The sequence below is a fragment of the Podarcis filfolensis genome (genome assembly GCF_964270895.1).
Source record: "Podarcis filfolensis genome assembly, chromosome: 3".
NCBI lineage: Eukaryota > Metazoa > Chordata > Lepidosauria > Squamata > Lacertidae > Podarcis > Podarcis filfolensis.
Window position 1 is genome coordinate 9,609,552 of NC_139606.1, and position 19,217 is coordinate 9,628,768.

The 19,217-nt window shown below is 43.4% G+C and overlaps 1 protein-coding gene and 1 long non-coding RNA gene across 2 annotated transcripts in view; one reads left to right on the forward strand and one right to left on the reverse strand.

The window, feature by feature from the left end:
* LOC310759538 overlaps positions 1 to 19,217 on the reverse strand; it is a 209,833-nt gene that overhangs the window by 69,770 nt on the left and 120,846 nt on the right. The gene's annotated exons all lie outside the window — the stretch shown is intronic.
* Positions 936 to 18,892, forward strand: HSPA9 (heat shock protein family A (Hsp70) member 9). Its single transcript, XM_083606530.1, has 17 exons — positions 936 to 1,487; positions 2,920 to 2,978; positions 4,404 to 4,491; positions 4,684 to 4,865; positions 5,227 to 5,351; positions 6,381 to 6,454; positions 6,914 to 7,020; positions 7,568 to 7,730; positions 9,632 to 9,724; positions 10,378 to 10,587; positions 12,100 to 12,327; positions 13,085 to 13,189; positions 14,471 to 14,588; positions 15,154 to 15,248; positions 15,559 to 15,651; positions 17,394 to 17,534; positions 18,141 to 18,892. Exons 1-17 carry the CDS (start codon positions 1,425 to 1,427, stop codon positions 18,216 to 18,218), a joined length of 2,022 nt encoding a protein of 673 aa, XP_083462656.1. The 5' UTR covers positions 936 to 1,424; the 3' UTR covers positions 18,219 to 18,892.

Sequence of the window (19,217 nt, forward strand, 5' to 3'; positions counted from 1 at the left end):
CAGCTGCAGCTTCGTCACGCTGGCCACGTGACCCGGAAGTGTCTTCGGACGGCGCCGGCTCTCGGCCTCTTGAGCGAGATGAGCGTGCAAGCCTAGAGTCGGACACGACTGGCCCGTACGGGCAGGGGTACCTTTACCTTTACCTTTTTACCTCGGGTTAAGTACTTAAATCATTCCGGAGGTATGTACTTAACCTGAAACTGTTCTTAACCTGAAGCACCACTTTAGCCAATGGGGCCTCCTGTTGCTGCCGCGCCACTAAAGCACGATTTCTGTTCTCATCCTGAAGCAAAGTTCTTAACCTGAGGTACTATTTCTGGGTTAGCGGAGTCTGTAACTTGAGGCGTCTGTAACCCGAGGTACCACTGTATGTGTTTTATATGCTAGCAAAATTTAAATAAAATTTATATACATATATATATATATATATATATATACACACACACACACACACATATATATATATATACACATGCATACATATATATATATATATACACATACACATATATATATATATATATATATATACATATATACATATATATATATATATGTATATGTGTATATATATATATATATGTATATATATATATATAGAAGTATATTTGGGGGGGAGGGCAAGAGAGTGGGGTCCTAAGCTATAGCTTGTTTAGCTTATACGTAAAACCGGCACTGGTTCGTCAATTGTACATTTAAAAGGGACTTTTGGGGGGTGCAAATTTTAATAAGCCATGGCCACCCTGTGAAGAATTTCATCACTTCCTCTGTTCTCGACCTCGCAGAGGCGAACTCTTGCAAACCGGTCCTAACTCTGCGCATTTAGTACATCCCATTGCGTCCAGCCGCGCGCGTAGCATTGCAGCCCGTTTCGTCAGGCGCTTGCGAACTGCGCACGCGCGCCTAGAATTCCCCAAGCAAACTCCCCCCGCCCTCTTTCCCCTTTGCGCCTGAGAAAAAGCCGGCTTCCGGTCCCGCCTTCCCCCCCCCCCCGCCCGTCGTGCGTCAATCAAGCAATCTTTGACCTTGAGGCGTTGCGCGGCGGCTGCCGCCCCGCAAGGGCCCATTCACAAAGCTGTCCTGGGAAAATGCCTGATGCGGCACTTTTCTCGAGGCGTTCCTTGAGGGATAATTAAAAACAAAAAAACAAAAAAAACCTCTTACAAAAAGAAACTGGTGCCTTTCAAAGCGGTACCGGGGTATGTGTGCGCGCATGTTTTCCTGACACGGGAGTTTCTCCCCCGGCGCTTTGCTAGGACGGCCGCGGGAAGACGGAGGACCCCCCCTCCCTCGCACGACGCGTGCGCGCGAGCGAGGACCACGCCCCCTCGCCTCCCTCACGTGGGCCAGAGGCTTCGAGAAAGCACCCGCAGCGGCCGCGCGCAGCTCTCTCCGCTTCTCCTCAGGCCTCCGACGCCGCCACCATGTTGACTGCCGCCCGCTTGCTGGTTCTGCGCCGCGGAGGGGCCGCCGCAGGGACTGCTCAGGTGAGGCGCCCTGGGCGGAGAAGGAGAAGGCGCGACGGACGGACCAGCGAAGAGGGGAGAGCAAGGGCGTCGGGAGCCCCCCTCAGAAAAGAAGGGCCCCCTTCCGTGCCCTTCGGGCGGGGTGTGGGGTTGGAGTTCCTCAAAACCGGCTAGTTCCCACGACCTTTCCGCGGCTCACGTGTGTCGCGCAGGACACGTGTCTCAAGGCAGACACGTGCTTCGTGAAATCTGACCGGCTTTTTGCTGATTTTTTAATTTTTTTTTTGCTCGTGTGAGGGTCGGCTCGGGAGGTGGGTAAAAAAAAGGAGGTTTTTTTCCCTCTGGGTGTCAGATCCTTGCTTGACTCGAGGGCATGAGGGGTTCAAGCATCCAGTGAGAAGAGCACGTGTGTTAAAGCGGGTGGGGCGGGGGGCGGGGAGGATCTCCATTAAATAATTTATGTAACGTGCCGAATAATTTATGTAACGGTTACGCACTGTTTCTTGATTATTTTGGTTGGCCTAATGTATTGCTGCAAGGCTGGATTTTGGAACCTTTTTTCTTGGAAAAAAATAATGGGCTGCCCCTTGCTTTCTGAGCTTTGTGCCCTTTAGTTCAGGGGTCAGCAAACTTGTTTTCCAGCACGGGGCTGGTCCACTCTCCCTCAGACCATGTGGGGGGCCGGACTATATTTTGAAAAATAAAATAAAAATGAACCAATTCCTGTGCCCCACAAATAACCCAGAGATGCATTTGAAATAAAAGCACACATTCTACTCATGTAAAAACACGCTGATTCCCAGACCGTCCACAGGCCGGATTTAGAAGGCGATTGGGCCAGATCTGGCCCCCGGGCCTTAGTTTGCCTACCCATGCTTTCATTAGGTGCAGCGATTATTTAGCACAGTAGATAAGAATCCGAAAGGGTATGTTAAAAATCAAGTTTATTTCAGAACATGGGGAGCAGCAAAATTAGCCTTGGTGGATTAGAATGATTGGGACCTGCATATATCATGACCAAACTGGCTTCTGTTGAAGTAGTAATTTGGTAAGGTGGGAGATGCTTGGGAACTGAAAAGCAGTATGATTGAGATTACATTTTAGTAAGGAATTGCCCTGGAAAGAAACTTGCTTTGATATAGCTCATGGGGCTGAATTTCTGTGTGGGCTTACTTAGGAGTAAGTTCCATCTAGCTCAGTGGGACTTCTTAGTTAACATGCATAGGATCAGAATGTAAACTGGATGTAGCAGGTAGGGCAATAAAAACTACAGAAGTCAGGAGGTTTGCCAAGCTGAAGCCATCGTCAAGCTTTTAACTGGTGATGTCATCTCATAGGAAGACATGTTTTTGAGTTTTAAGAGCACTAAGAGTGGTGGCGGAAGGTGGTTCATTTTCATTGACATATAGTAGCTGTTTATGAATGCATCTCATTAGCGTCATTTGTTTTATAGGTTTTCTGGAATGGCGTAAGTCAAGATATCCTTAGATCTGTCACAAGCAGGCAATATGCGTAAGTAACATAGCTGAACAAGCTAGCATTATTTGTCTTGTTGAAATGGCATTGTGAACTGAAAGTGCAAAAGCAAATTTTTACTTCACTATTAAAAGGAGCATCACAAAGATGGCAACTCGTTCCTCAGATTGTAGGCATTCAAAGCTTTTGCTTTTGGGAAAGCTATAGTCCTATCAAGAACCCATGGGTGGTGTGAAGACCAAACATTTCTTGAGCGCTCTTTCTCCAAAAGTAGAGGGAAGAAAGACAATAACTAAAAAGAAATGGCGGGTGACAGAACTGGAAATTTATGGTGAGACTGGTGAGTTGGGAGCACGTATGCCAAACAAGTATTAACCTTCGTACTGTTTCTTTTTGGTAAAAAAAAAAAAGGTAATTGTTGGGAAATTCAGTCTCACTCTCAAGAAAAAATAAAAATCTGAGAATTTCAGTTTGTGTAGATCACTGGTTTTCTGAAATCTGTTAATACTGACATGAAAATTTAGTGGTTTGCTTGGGCATGGGTTCTGGTTGGAGAAAAAACTTAAATCCTAGTGTCTTCCATAATTCTTTCTTTAATATATCACCATCTACAAAACGCAGGAGGATGGATCCCAGCGCCAAGGGATTTCAAGGGGGAAATGAACAGGAAACTAATAGTGTAATTATTCCAGGGCAAGGAAAGTAGGAGATTATGCCAAAAGCTTCAGTGCAAAGGTTGACTTTAAGAAGGGATTTATGCAAAGAAAGAGAGGTGTCATCATGTAGCATTTGAACATTGAGGCTCCATTTAGCTGTCAGGTTAATGGCAATTGATAGACCCAACCTCTATGGTTTGTCTACCTTGGTTCTAAAAGCTCTTCAGGCAGTATTGTCCCAGAGAGGTTTAAAGTCAGAATTTCTGTGTACATCTTTGAAGAGTGTATCTTCCCTCTATAATTCACAGACCTATAATTCACAGTAGGTGCTAGCCTTGTGCTGTTAGGGTGCAGGGCACTGCTGTAAGCAACCTGGGTCAATCCTGGATTTTCTCTGGCTAGTGATGAGGGAGGACAATTGCCTTACCAGTTGTCTCTCAGCATACTGCTATGTGAAACAGCAGTAGTGGAAAGGGTCATAGGATCTAGTGTGAAGCCCCCATTGTAAAACTCTTCTGTTTTTCTGAGTGGTGATGGCCAAAACCATAACTTTGCCTTTGAAAAGCTGGAATCAGTTGAAGTGTAGTTAAATATGTGTGTTTGTTAAATATGCAGAAGTGCGTGCTTGGCATAGATTAGGGACAAAATAAAGTATGGCCTTGATCTTTTTGTTGTACTGCTTATAATGCAGTCACTATTCTAACTATGATACAGCTGGAAGAACAGTAGTAGACTTGCTGCTTTTATGGTACGATGGAAGGTAAACATTTCCTTGTTTAGAATACATTAAAATTTATCTTTTCAGATCAGAAGCAATCAAAGGTGCTGTCATTGGCATTGATCTCGGCACGACCAACTCTTGTGTGGCAGTCATGGAAGGGAAGCAAGCGAAAGTGAGTTAGAAAGAACTGCTTATCCACTTCATTGTTTATCTGAAAATGTACACCCCATTTTTTGAGGAACCTCCTCCACAAAGGAGCTTATAGTCTTAAATAGAAACCAACCCTTCCTGACAATAAATAGAAAAACCCAGTTTCTGCTGCTTCAACTACGGTCACTATTGCATATTCTTTTATCTTGCATAGGTGCTGGAAAACGCAGAAGGTGCCAGAACGACCCCTTCTGTTGTAGCCTTTGCAAGTGATGGTGAGAGGTTGGTTGGCATGCCAGCTAAAAGACAGGCCGTCACGAATCCCCCCAATACATTCTATGCAACAAAACGACTAATTGGGCGGCGATATGATGATTCGGAAGTGCAGAAGGATATGTAAGGAAGCTATCTTTTCTATTAATGAAAACTGTGCTGCAAACCTAAACATATTTGCACTTGTGGAGCTTTGTAAGCTCCAAATGTAGTTGTGGATGATCGGAATAAAACAACTGAAAGAAAGTGGCCTTCACTGGCCAATTTTCCTGACCAAGATTGGACTTTGGACTAGAGGGTCTCTTTTGTATAATAGTCTAGAGATGGTTTTATAGAAATGCAACATTCATTCTTTTAATGTTGTCCTTTTGCCTGCTTTGTTGCTTCATTAAAGAACAATGCCGGTGGAGTGATGGTGATGATGATGCATGATTGATTTGTTGACACAGGCTCTGTAACCTTTTAAAAATACTTGTGCTTCCAGCAAAAACGTTCCTTTTAAAATTGTCCGTGCTTCTAATGGTGATGCCTGGGTAGAAGCTCATGGAAAGCTGTATTCCCCAAGCCAGATTGGTGCCTTCATATTGATGAAGATGAAGGAGACAGCAGGTTTGTACTGTAAAGCATCTGAGCTGGGAGTGTGGGAAGTAGAGGGACCCAGCATCCCCACACCAACAAGGTGCCCATGACCCATGGATTATCTTCCAGATTGTAGGGGGTTTCCCAGCTAAATTTCCACAGTGTACACTGGCCCAGCACCAGCTCATCTTGCCCTCTTAATTTGAAGCATTTTGCTTGACTTAAGCACTGTGAGCAGCATGGAAGGAGCTTTCTCCTTTTGGTGGTAGAGAATCCAGTCAAGACCCGGGTTCAAATGAATGAATTAAGTTTATTAGGGATTATAAAAGAAAGAGGAGAAAGGCAATGGGGCGGGGGAATAGTATGCACTTCATAAACCTGTACTTGGCAGTCATGCATAGTCTTCCCCAGCCACTTTGGGTGGCTTACAGCATACAGTGGTACCTCGGGTTACAGACGCTTCAGGTTACAGACTCTGCTAACCCAGAAATAGTACCTTGGGTTAAGAACTTTGCTTCAGGATTTGAACAGAAATCGTGCGGCGACAGCGGGAGGCCCCATTAGCTAAAGTGGTACCTTAGGTTAAGAACAGACCTGCAGAACGAATTAAGTTCTTAACCCAAGGTACCACTGTATATAAAACATAGTAAAACATCAAGCATCAAAAGCTTCCTGATCAGGAAAGGGGTAACACACAGGAAAATATTCCATATTTTATCTCTACTTAACAGAGCTACTGTAGGTGATTTGCTAGTGTGTCAGATTGTAACCAAAGGGACCTGGATTCAAATTTCATCCAAATATTAGGAGCCCAGTCAGAAGCTCTTTGTAACCTACCCTGAGGGTGGTTGTGAGGAGGAAATGGGACTGTTTTTTGTATGCCACCCTGAACTCATTGGAGGAAGGTCAAAATACAAATATTTTAATCAGCAAACCCACTCCCAATCTTTCATAGAGTCTAAGTAATCATTTCGCTAGCTGGAAGCCATCCAGATTGGAACATCTGCTTTGACATGTCTATATATGAACCTATTTTAAATTATGCTTTTTACTTACTAGAAAATTACCTGGGGCATCCGGCAAAAAATGCTGTCATCACGGTCCCTGCTTATTTCAATGATTCTCAGAGGCAGGTAAGGTTGCTGAAATCTGAATTTGCTTCATCTGTGTGGCTGTTTCCAATATCTTGTCTTCTGCTGCAGTAGTATACGTGAATACTTTTCCATATATATTTCTCCATGGATGTGTTAATGCCTGAAGTCCAAAATTCATGTGACTCCATTAAGAACCTAGGAAGCTGCTTTATACTGAATCAGACCATTGGGCCATCTAGCTAAGTATTGTCTACACTGACTGGCAGCAGCCTCTAGGATTTCAGAAAAGGGGCAGTCTTAGTCTCAGTCCTACTAAGTGAAGCTTGGGGCTGGATATGGAACCTGCATGCAAAGGAGATGCTGTAGCCACTGAATTACAGCACTTCCCCATTATAGTTGCTTTACAAGAGTTCTCTCAAAAGCTTTTTTTTTGCAGAGGAAACATAGGCCTTTTTTGTAATCAAGCAATGTTTTAACATGCCATTATTTTCTTCCAAGGCTACTAAAGATGCCGGGCAGATTGCGGGATTGAATGTTTTGAGGGTGATAAATGAGCCAACAGCTGCAGCACTAGCTTATGGCTTGGATAAGTCTGAAGACAAAGTGTAAGTATATAAAACCCTGCTTCCTGTCTTCTGAAAATTTGAGCTCCATTGCTTTCATGTTTCTTAGGTCTGATAAATGAATTGCCAGCTTCTGGGCGGCTTCCTCCAGTTTTTCGGCAAACAATGGAACTGAAAGACTTTCGAGCATACTTTCATATGTAGTCCTCTGTGCTCAGTATAGCAAAATATTATATTCCTTTAAGCAGAGATGCAGGGCAACCTCTGAAATTGGTGACATTCTCTCTTCCATGCAACTATGCAGAGTACGGTGACTTTCATGCCAAGAAGGAAATAAACCCATTAATTTCCGATACCTGCCTTCATAAGCAGCTGCTTCTGTTTCAACAAGTTGCTTGTCGGATTAAAATTAAATAGACAGTGCTGCAAAAATTGGGCAGCCTCTGAAATCTTAAGATTCCAAGTAATTAAATGAAGCAACTTGCAACCGTCTCACTCCTTTAACATTTGATTAAAAAGAGGAAACTGATGTTCCCCACGACTGAAGGTGCTAATGCATTTGTCGTCCCCCCCCCCCCGTCCCCTTTAGTATTGCAGTCTACGACTTGGGTGGTGGCACATTCGATATTTCTGTCTTGGAAATTCAGAAGGGAGTCTTTGAGGTCAAATCCACCAATGGTGACACTTTCTTGGGCGGTGAAGATTTTGACCAGGCCTTGTTGCAGCATATTGTGAAAGACTTCAAAAGAGAGGTAAGTCGCTTGTATTTCATCGTCTGGAGATAAAGGAACCACCAGAGAGCTCTTTCAAGTGTTCATTTAACCTTAAAAAAGGGAGACCTGCATGGATCTGACTAACTTTATTAGAAGAGCCACACTGGTTTCCAAGACAATAAAACTATGCACTCTCTTCCTTTGCCACTGGCCTTATTGAAATCTTCTTGTAGTTCGTTTTTAAACATGTTTTCACCTCTTGAACATAAGCAGGGGGGAGGCATGTGATGTGTGTGTTTAGTACATTTTAACTCTGTGGCACTGTGGAGGGACGTGGGTGGCTCTGTGGTTTAGGACTTGCCAATCAGAAGGTTGGCGGTTCGAATCCCTGCGACAGGGTGAGCTCCCGTTGCTCAGTCCCTACGCCTGCCAACCTAGCAGTTCGAAAGCACGTCAGAGTGCAAGTAGATAAATAGGTACCACTCCAGCGGGAAGGTAAACTGCATTTCCATGCGCTGCTCTGGTTTGCCAGAAGTGCCTTAGTCATGCTTGGCCAGTAAAGCGAGATGAGCACCGGAACCCCGAGTCGTCCGCGACTGGACCTAACAGTCAGGGGTCCCTTTACCTTTACCTAACTCTCTGAAGGCCAGCACACATTTTACAGTGGTGGGCATGTTTGCTGCATTTCCCTCACAAAAAGTATGAAGCTGGGGGAGACATGTATCTGAATACTTGCAGCGAGGGGGGCACAAGGTCTGTGTGTGCTGTAGTGCTGTGTTTGGCTATTGCTCCCTGACACACGTTGCCTGCATGGTCATGAGCCATGGATCTCCATGCCATATGGCGGCAGCTATACTTTCCATCCTTGCACGGCTGTTTGAGACTGGAGTGGATGTAGAAGAAAAAGCCTCTCCCAGAGCACACAGTTTCAGTGCAGTGCCTTTCTTTACGGATGCAACTAAAATTTGGTTAACTGTCAGTCTCATTTTGTTAGTCGTGTCGGATAAAGTTTAGTGAACAGCCAATCCAAATTCATTGAAGTAAATTGATGGTGCTATGTAGAAAAGGCTTGGATGCTCGCTGGATGTTTTAATGAGTGGATTATATAATGTTGACATTAATAGGCAATTCAGCGCTGCCAGATTTAGTTAGCATCTAATACCGTTTGGCATGCATTTTGTGGCAGTGGAAGGTTTACCTTTTCTCCCTTAAACGTAGCTCGGGCAGGAATGATGCGTACCTGAGAAGCAGAACATAACTGGGACTGGAAATGATCGCTTGGCAACAGAGAGGGCACTTGTGTACCAAGATGTAGCTAGTCTAGTATTAGTAGCTGGAGTGAAGAACAGACACATTAGTTCTAATGTTAATTAAAAAGAATGAAGGAAAGAGAATTCCCAGCCTCGCTGTTTAAAGATCCGTTAACACAATGAAAATTAGTAAATTGGCTCAAGTCAGGTAAATCTCTGATGTGTTACATCATATACACTGCAAAGCCTTTTAAGTTGTTGGTAATATAGTTATACCTTGGATCCCAAACACCTTGATAATCCGACGTTTTGGCTCCCAAACACCACAAACCCGGAAGTGAGTTTTCTGGTTTGCGAACGTTCTTAGGAACCCAAACGTCCAACGGGGCTTCCGATTGGCTGCAGGAGTTTCCTGCAGCCAATCAGAAGCTGTGCTTTGGTTTCCAGACGTTTTGGAAGTCCTAGGGGCTTCTGGAATGTATTCCGTTCAACTTCATGGTATGACTGTACTGTGCTGTTTATGTGGTGCAATTAGTGCACCACATGTGCAATTAGTACTGTCAGTGCTATAAAGCACATGTGATTTTGAAGAGCCACTTCAAATATTGAACATGTAAGAGAATGTGGATTTTGTAATGCTGTGCTATGTCACAATAAAATACTATGAGCATGTTGTTTGTCCTTTTCCAGACAGGTGTTGATCTAACTAAAGATAACATGGCTCTACAGAGGGTGAGGGAAGCCGCAGAAAAAGCAAAGTGTGAACTCTCTTCTTCAGTCCAGGTGAGTAAATGAATTATTTCACTCCAAGCAAAAGCACTATCAAGGGGTGGGACGTATTCCCCAGTAGTGGAAGTATTGCAGTCCTGGATAAATGTGATAATACTCTAATGGAAGTGTTGCTTTGGGGGAAATTCCTAGAGCCTAGCCAGATGCGTAAGCTACTAATCATGTACAATACAATGACTGGAGAAGCCCCAAATGTTGGTGACTGGTGGGTTTGCCTTTTTCAGTGCTCCGAGGGAATTAGTTATTACTGAGAAAAAATGCATAGCTTTTTTTTTCTGGCCAGAGTAATAGATAAGTGCCATATCCTCTAACTGTAGCTCATGTAGTGAGCTGTAGCTTGTTCTAGTGATCTCAACTGTGTGACAAGTACATTTTTTATTCAAGCTTTGCAATCAAGCATTGCTTTTTGGCCAGAGATCTTCTCTGTAACAACAAAGGAGGATTTGTTTTAACTAAACAATTACTGTACATTTTGAGTTGGTGTGTTAAAAATTTGGTTTGAAAGAAGTCCTTGATTCTTCGTTTGGACGGAATAAATGCGAACAACGATTTGGTTACCTTTACAGACTTGAAGAAAGAGTCAGATCAGAAAGGGTACCCTTTGTTTTTTATTTATCTCTGATGGCTGATCATTCTTTGCATTGCAGACAGACATTAACTTGCCATATCTTACAATGGATGCTTCAGGACCAAAGCATTTGAATATGAAGCTGACTCGTTCTCAGTTTGAGGGGATTGTGGCCGATCTGATCAGAAGGACAATAGCACCTTGCCAGAAAGCCATGCAGGACGCTGAAGTCAGCAAGAGCGACATTGGTGAAGTTATATTAGTTGGTGGCATGACCAGGATGCCTAAGGTATAATAGATTTCCTGTGACTTAATATCCTTGGGACCCCCATATCATCAGTTGTGCCCTTTGGACTTTACTTAACTCTTAAGACAGCAAAAGTGACTGGAGTGAGTAGCAACTCAGCAGATGGTGTTGGCATGAAATTAACATTACCTTTCTGTTGCCTATGCCACTCGTGACTTTGCCTGTTAAAGTTTAACTGTGGCTCAAACCTTGGTAGCTTGAATTTAAAGTCTGTTTTGCAGGGGGAGTTGCTTGTGTTTTTGTTTTTTGAGGTCTTTGCTTTTGGGCTTCCTTCCCAGCTCACCAGCGTATCTCTCTTAAGTTATAAATGAGGCAATGTGTGCCCAGAGGTTTACGCTTGATGGTTGAAGGCTCCGGAAAGCCCTCGCTGAGGCACTGAAGGGTCAGGAGAAGAACAGTGTCCTCTGTTTTTCAAGCCTCTGTCCTCCTGTTTTCAGATTATTCTGTTGGTTTGCTGCTGTGCCTTTTGTTTGTGGACGAAAGCCTGACTACTGTAATTCGCTCTACACGGGGCTGCCCTTGAAGCTGTCCCAGAAACTCCAGCGGGTGCAGAATGCTGTAGCGAGGCTCCTCACGGGGTCTCTGCCATGGGAGCATATTCACCCAGTGCTTTTCAAGCTGCACTGGCTCCCGGTGGAGTACAGGGTCAGGTTTAAGGTGCTGCTTTTGACCTTTAAAGCCCTTCACGGCCTAGGACCCTCGTACCTACGGGACCGCCTCTCCCGGTATGCCCCACGGAGAGCCTCAAGATCCATAAATAACAACACCCTAGTGGTCCCAGGCCCTAAGGAAGTTAGATTGGCCTCAACCAGAGCCAGGGCCTTTTCAACTCTGGCTCCGGCCTGGTGGAACGCTCTGCCTCATGAGACCAGGGCCCTGCAGGATCTGATTTCTTTCCGCATGGCCTGTAAGACAGAGTTGTTCCGCCTGGCCTTTGGCTTGGAGCCAATTTGATTCCCTCCCTCCCTCTCTTTCTTTTTTCTTTTCCTTCTCCTCCTGCGATGAGGCTACATTTTAATATTTTAATGTTCCATTATTTTAATGTTGTATTTTATTTTTGTTTTTAAGTTGTAATCATTCATCTTGTTTTTATTATTGCTTGTAAGCCGCTCTGAGCCCGGCCTTGGCTGGGGAGGGTGGGGTATAAATAAAAAAATATTATTACTATTAATTATATATCTTAACATATTGAACTTCATATTTTCATCTAATTATCAATCCTTTTTTACATATTCTTTTAACTTTGTTACTAAAGCCATCTCATTTCAATCCTGCATCATTTTAACATTCATTAATTTTACAGTGTATATAAATCTCAAAGCTTCTGTTTCTTATTCAGAGTGGGCTGCATGTTGTTCCTAGAATTAAAGGGAAACTGAGAATGTGTCTACTGTAGAGTAACCTGCAGATTCAGTGGGATTTTTTGCCATTTCTAAACCCCTCCCCCCCCCAAAGAAAACTTAACAGGCTTGCATGTCTTATGTATCCATTCAGGTACAGCAGACTGTCCAGGACTTGTTTGGCCGTGCTCCTAGCAAAGCAGTTAATCCCGATGAAGCTGTTGCTATTGGTGCTGCCATCCAGGGAGGCGTGCTGGCTGGTGATGTCACTGATGTGTTGCTGCTGGATGTGACTCCTCTTTCCCTTGGTATTGAGACGCTAGGAGGAGTTTTCACTAAGCTCATCAACAGGAACACGACTATTCCGACCAAGAAGAGCCAGGTAGGAGAGAGTGCGTGTGTATGGGAGACCATGTTCTGCGTATTGCTTTATGTGAAATGGTACTGTGTGTTCTTTGTACCCTTCTATGGTTTATGCTATTTCCCTGCCCCTAAAGCATTCCTTCCTATTCCTCTTGGTCTGTTGCAAGGTCATCATTCTCTTGCTGTTTGTGCTCAAAGGTTTAGACAGTATAGAAAAAACTGAAGATTTTCGTAATTTGCAGGCCGTGCAGGACTAAGCTGTTCCTCTACTGTGGCAATGGCTATGATTTTTAAGGATGTAACTGTTGTATGCTGCCCAGTTATGTAAGAATCATAGAATTGTAGAGTTGGTAGGGACTATCTAGTCCAACCCCCTGAAATGCAGGAACCTTTTGCCCAGAACCATGAGATTAAAGAGTCTCCTGCTCTACCAACTGAGCTATCCCAGAGAATCTAACAATCGCTATGGAGACAGGTTGCTGGGAAGGGTGGGGGGAGTAGGAGATCCATTGGGAGCACTGCTTTGTCTTACAACTCTTAAGGCATAAGATACTTTCCCCCAGAACTTCAGTCATTTGCTGGTACATATTATGCTTTCCAGTAGCTAATAAGTTAGAGGCTGTGATAGTTGTTGTAGTAGTACTTGGAAAAAATTGCATTGTCTCTTATTGGTTTGGCTACCTTCTATTCTTTTGGCTTTCCCTTCATCTTTTATTTTTAATTACAGAACACTGCTGTGTAACCCTGCTGATATCAAATGTGTTTCATTTTGACAGGTGTTCTCTACAGCTGCTGACGGACAGACTCAGGTGGAGATCAAAGTGCATCAGGGTGAGAGAGAAATGGCTGGTGACAATAAGCTGCTTGGCCAATTTACTTTGGTAAGTTTGTTTTCATCTGCTGTAATGGTATGAAAATTATAGGGAGTACAGTCATACCTCAGGTTGAATATGCTTCATGTTGAGCGCGTTCGAGTTGCGCTCCGCGGCAACCCAGAAGTAACAGAGTGCGTTACGTCTGGGTTTCACCACATGCGCAGACGCTCAAAATGCCGGTGAAAAGCGATGCGCGTGTGCGCAGACATGCCATCACTAGTTACGTTTGCTTCTGGATGCGAGCGGGGCTCCAGAGCGGATCCCATTCGCATCCTGAGGTACCACTGTAGTTTCATTCTGCCCGCTAGGGTTGAAAGACATTGCTGCACAGAAACAAACCTTTTCTGCAGCAAAAAAAACCCCCAGAACGTGTTAGAAGAGTTCATTATTTTTTCAGTCTAGCTATTATTAGTTAGTAGCACCTCCTTTTAACAGTACTTGGAAAAAATGAACTGTAGTGTTAAATTCGCCATTGTCATGTGCAGATTATCTGTACAGGACTTGCTGTACTAAGTCATAGCCAGGGTAGACCCATTGAAATAAGTGTGTCTAGCATAGAAAAGTAGCATAAGAACACAGGGAACTGTGTTTGTTCATCTAGCTAAGTACTGTTTACACTGGCCGCAACTCTCTTAGACGTCTTTCAACCCTGCGTACAGATGCCAGAAATTGAACCTTGAACCTTTTGCATGCAAAGCATGTTCTCATTGAGTGAAAATCCTCCTTCAAATAAGCACTAACCTGCAAGTGGGTTTTCAGCAAAACCAGATGCCTTCATCTACCCCACCTGCAATAAAACACGTTTTTCCCATAATAGTCTCTACAGCCACAGCAGGCACTGTAACACTCCAGCATTTTGACTTTACTACCAAAGGTGCACTCTTGCATTGTCTTCCAAGGCAGATGGATGCCAACTACAAGGAGTTGTGGAAATCATCATAATCTTGTTATTTATATGCCACCCTTCCAACTGGGTTGCCCCAGCCACTCTGGGCAACTCCCAACAAAATATTAAAAACACAATAAAACATTAAAAACTTCCCTGAACAGGGCTGCCTTCAGATGCCTTCTAAAAGTCAGATAGTTGTTCATCTGTTTGACATCTGATCAGGGATCAATATTAGATTGTACAGTACTACTTCAGTGTTAGATTGCTTCACTGAATAGCAAGTAGAATCGGCAGTTGATCTCAAATACTTACTATTTATTGCATAATTAATAAGGAAGCGCAAATCTTATTAGTAATTGTACCCTCTTGGTTATCAACAATGCACCTTGTGATTTTAGGTTGGGATTCCGCCAGCTCCACGGGGAGTCCCCCAGATTGAGGTCACTTTTGACATTGATGCCAATGGAATTGTTCATGTTTCTGCAAAAGATAAAGGCACAGGACGGGAGCAACAGAGTGAGTGTGCTAGATAGTTGCTTCTTTGGAGGGGAGGGGGAATGTGAACAGAGGAAATTGTTATGGCAGTCAGGCACAGTAAAGGACTATCGTGAAGGCATGGGAAGGAAGGAAAAATAGAAGAAAGGAGACACTAGTGTGCAACTTCTATCAAGCTATAAAACGTGGCCATTGTTTAGTTTGCAGTTCCCACCTGAGCTTAATTTCTTTTCTGGAAGCTTTTGATAAGATCTCTGAGCTTTGCTCATGGCCAGAACCAATCAAGTGTGTGCAGTGATGCTATTATCAACACATCATTCTGAAAACACGTGTGGAAGATTTCTAACTGAGCACAACACAACTGAGAAGCTTGTCTCTCCTGGCTTTGAGATCTGTTACATAAGCACTCTTGTTCTTAAAAATGACAGTACTACATCAGATAGTAGAAAATGTCAAATAATATAGGAGGCCTATAGCTCTTGAAAAAGCAAGAGAACAAACTAATTGAAGATAGGGATTGCAGAAAGTCAGTTTTGGCAATTTTTATACAAATGTGGGGTGTAAATACCATTTCATTTTTCTGTAGTTGTGATCCAGTCTTCTGGTGGTCTTAGCAAAGACGATATTGAGAATATGGTGAAAAATGCAGAAAAATATGCAGAAGAAGATAGACGAAGAAAGGTAACTTTGCAGTGATGACTTTAGACTGAAATATTGATTCCCAATGCAGTTATGTCTTTGGAGAACTTTTGAGCAGATGTCTAGGTCCTCAAACTAAAATAGATGCTACACTCGCTTTTCAAAATCCTTGAGTTGATAGAATTGGAGCAATTTTTGCTTACAGATCAATGAATGATTGAGCATCCGAAGAGATACAGTTGGGTGAAATATATTTAGATGCCTAATTCTGTGTCAGCTTCATGATCCTCATTGATATAGCAGTGTTAGGGGCACAAATGGGGTATTTCACCAAAGTTGTTGTTTTATACAGGAACGTGTTGAAGCTGTAAACATGGCAGAAGGAATAATCCATGATACAGAATCCAAAATGGAAGAGTTCAAAGATCAGCTACCTGCTGATGAGGTAGGTGTTCTGCCTTGCGCTAAACGAATTGTTTTCCTTTGTCTCAGTCTAAAATTAATTGTGTATGGATTTGACACGCTGCCTGGGCATGTACTGAATTTGCTTCCTCTTTTTGTCAGAATGTGCAAAACTAATGCTCTCTAAATTGTATAATCCTTCATACAGCAATTTCCTGGCTGTGCTAATTTATCACCGGAGAAACTAAGCAGTCTACGATAATGAGAAAAGGCTTTTAAAACAATTCATGATCTTTAATTTTAATTCCAGAAAGCCTTTGGCAGAGATAATAAATGCAGACTTCTCCCAAGAAATTAAAAAGAGAAAATCTTGTAAGCTTTGTTATATTGGGGTAGTGTTCCCTGCGTGAGAAAGGTTGCTGGAAAAGCCATAAAGGGGCCAAGTCAACTTGGGGGAAGGAACTATTCTTAGAATCAAATGCTGTTCTGTTCTCTTAATAACTAGTGATGGTGCTAAATTCATGATCCATCCATTAGAGTAACAAAATTTGGTGATTTTGTGTGGTGGTCTTGTGCAAAGCAAACATTACAGTCCCTGATTGCTTCTCCCACCTACTGATTTTTCTGCTGCTTTGCCAGTGAAGGTGAGGCAGCTGTGCAGCGATGTTCATGGTTTAAGCTGTAATCATGCATGACAACATTTCAGGCTGTCGGGAGCAAATTGGCAATAAATCACATGGCGTCCATGAACTTGACTCTATTCAGGGAAACTAGGTCGACTCAGGAGACTATAGTGAGCATAGCAACTTGTTCTGCTAGATCTTGCGCCAATGAGGCAGTTGTGAGGACTTGAGGTTCCCCACCTTTCCCAAAGCTGCTATCTCTCCCAAGTCCTTCCCAAGCAATCTGAGACAACGCCAATGTGCCTGTCTCTGCTCCGCCCTCATCATACTACTTCTGGTTCTAGGAGACCAGTGGGGAGGGAAGCTGATCACAACAGCAGCATCTACACCAGGCTTCCTCAACTTTGGCCCTCCAGATGTTTTGATACTACAGTTCCCATCATCCCTGACCACTGGTCCTACTAGCTAGGGATCATGGGAGTTGTAGGCCAAAAACATCTGGAGGGCCGAGGTTGAGGAAGCCTGATCTACATGTTTTCATTATTTTTATGAATTTCAGTACATTTTGCCTTTTCACTGTGCCCGCAAGCCATGAACTCACTGGAATAAACAACTGATTTTTAAATAAAATATAGAGCTGACCTTGATGCTTATGGCAGTCTATGCATATCTGAGAGCTCGTGTAGTGGTTAGAGAGTTGGGCTAGGACCGGGGAGACCACGTTTAAAATCCCCACTTGGCCATGAAGCTCACTGGGTGACCCTGGACCAGTCAGTGTCTCTTAGCCTAACCTATCTCACATCCTGTTGTGATGATCAGTGGGGGGAAACCATGTATGTCACCTTGAGCTCCTTGTAGAAAAGGTAGGATAGAAATCAAATAAATAGACTTTAAACTTCAGTCACCTGCAGCAAGACCTAGGAGAACAAAAACGTATTAGGCAAGTGATTTATTTTTATTTTTTAATTAACGGGGGTAAAGGCAGGCAGATTGGTTTCCATGGCCTCCCCCTTGCTGAAGGTATCGATAAAATACCTTCTACCCTGGGAGCTGATGGCACCTTCTAATTACTGTAGACTCTATGGCTTTATTGAGGTTAAGATCCACTTTGATAAAGGCCGAAAGGGTTATGGACATGTGTTCCTCTGCAATTGCTTTACAGTGCAACAAACTGAGAGAAGAAATTGCGAAAATGCGAGAACTGATGGCTCGTAAAGATAGCGAAACCGGCGAGAACATCAGGCAGGCAGCATCTACCTTACAGCAAGCGTCCCTGAAACTCTTTGAAATGGCCTATAAAAAGGTAGGAGGGCCGTGTGCCGGAGTGTATGGGGGGAGGAGGCTCAGTTAATTTCATTGTACACCCAAGTTGTACATTGACAATAAATGTATTATTATTATTATTATTATTATTATTATTATTATTATTATTTATTAGGGTGGGCAAGAGCAGCTGGTTTGGAATTTCCAGTTGTTTGTGTGCTCCTGGTCTTAGCAAGAGAAAGACCAGCTGGGTAAAGGAAAAGTAAGCAAAGCCACTCGGTCAAACCATGAGAGAGATTTCTGGGCACTTGCCAGTACTAGCTGATCATAGCTGACCTTAGGAATGAGAGGTGATGGGAAGAAAAAAAATGTAGCACAAGTTTTGAATGCTTGCATCTTGAGATCTGGTGATTAAGGGAGAAGATTGCAGGCTCCTCAGCTCAGTTGATCGGAGTAGCAGATAGAGATGTCAAATTTCCATAATTTATTTGAGCACTTGGCGAAAGTAAAGAATTAATTTTTTTGTTCCAGTCAACACTTTCTTGTGGCTCAGCTTTCTAGCAAGAAATAAGAGGGAGCCCTGTTCTTACATCCTCCTGTTAGTCGGTGCCCTGCTGAGCTAACACTGCTTTTCCCCCCTCTTCAGATGGCATCCGAGCGGGAGAGTTCTGAGAGTTCGGGAAGCTCTTCAAGCTCTGGGGATCAGAAGGAAGAAAAGCAATAATTCCTCTGTCTCGCATGGACTGGAGCAGGAAGAGGACAATGTTCCGAAGCTTGGGAGCCAGTGGACCTTCCTGAGCAGCTGTGGGCAGATTTATGTCTTACTGTGTTTTTGCAGTATACTATACATAATTTCCTGAATGTATAAATTTAGTGATGGCGTCCTACTAGTGAAATTATCACCTGATCAAAAATTTATTTCGGAACAGCTCCTCGGGGTCAGTGACATTTTCAAGTGCATCCTGGGGATTCATGGAGCTCTTATTGAATGGGGGGGAGTAAGCACAGCAGTGATTTCTGAAGGTTTAGAAACCATGTCTTGCAGCTTGAGGGTGGCACGATGAGGCCCATGGGGTGCCTGAACTGTGTATATTCCACCCTTAATTATGGATCCTCCTTTTGGGAACAGATTTCTGCTTTAGCGTGAAGGGATTTCAATAGGGCCTGGGTTGGGCAGAGGCAGGGCTTGCCTGCTTTGGCAGAGAAAACACAGAACTGCACCTTAGCATAGTATCCTTGTCTGGAAGGAAATGGGTTGTTTTTAATGTAGCTGTTACTATATGAATAAGGCTACTCTGAAGTTCCATGCACTGCTTGTCTAGGCTTTCTGCTCTGCCCAGTGTCTCTTCTTGCAGAAAAACAGCTTCCCTATTAATAAAAATGTTCTTATTTGATCAATCCTGTGTGTTTTTAAAAATCGCAGCTGTCTTCTGTTTCAAACACCCCCCAGCCTGATATTTGCTACCTGCTACTACCGATATAAGATGTCAGATGTACTAGAGATTTTAAACAGGTGTTTTGAAACATCCTTTCACAGGAGTAAAGCTCACAAGTGTACCTTTTTTCTTCCCTCTTGAGTGCATCACTTAATACAGGTTTGTTCCTGAGGAATCCGGAATCCATTCTCCATTATTAGTGTCTACTGGCATTTCATAGAATTGAGTGTGCTTTGGGCATCTGACCCTACATACAATTCCAAGTAATGTATTCAGTGGGTCAAATA

Bases quoted from the DNA above. Each gene is read 5' to 3' on its own strand.
- HSPA9 (XM_083606530.1), top strand. From the start codon at position 1,425: ATGTTGACTGCCGCCCGCTTGCTGGTTCTGCGCCGCGGAGGGGCCGCC. The intron at 4,866-5,226 runs GTAAGGAAGCTA...TTGTGCTTCCAG, and splicing joins TCGGAAGTGCAGAAGGATAT to CAAAAACGTTCCTTTTAAAA. The intron at 5,352-6,380 runs GTTTGTACTGTA...TTTACTTACTAG, and splicing joins GAAGATGAAGGAGACAGCAG to AAAATTACCTGGGGCATCCG.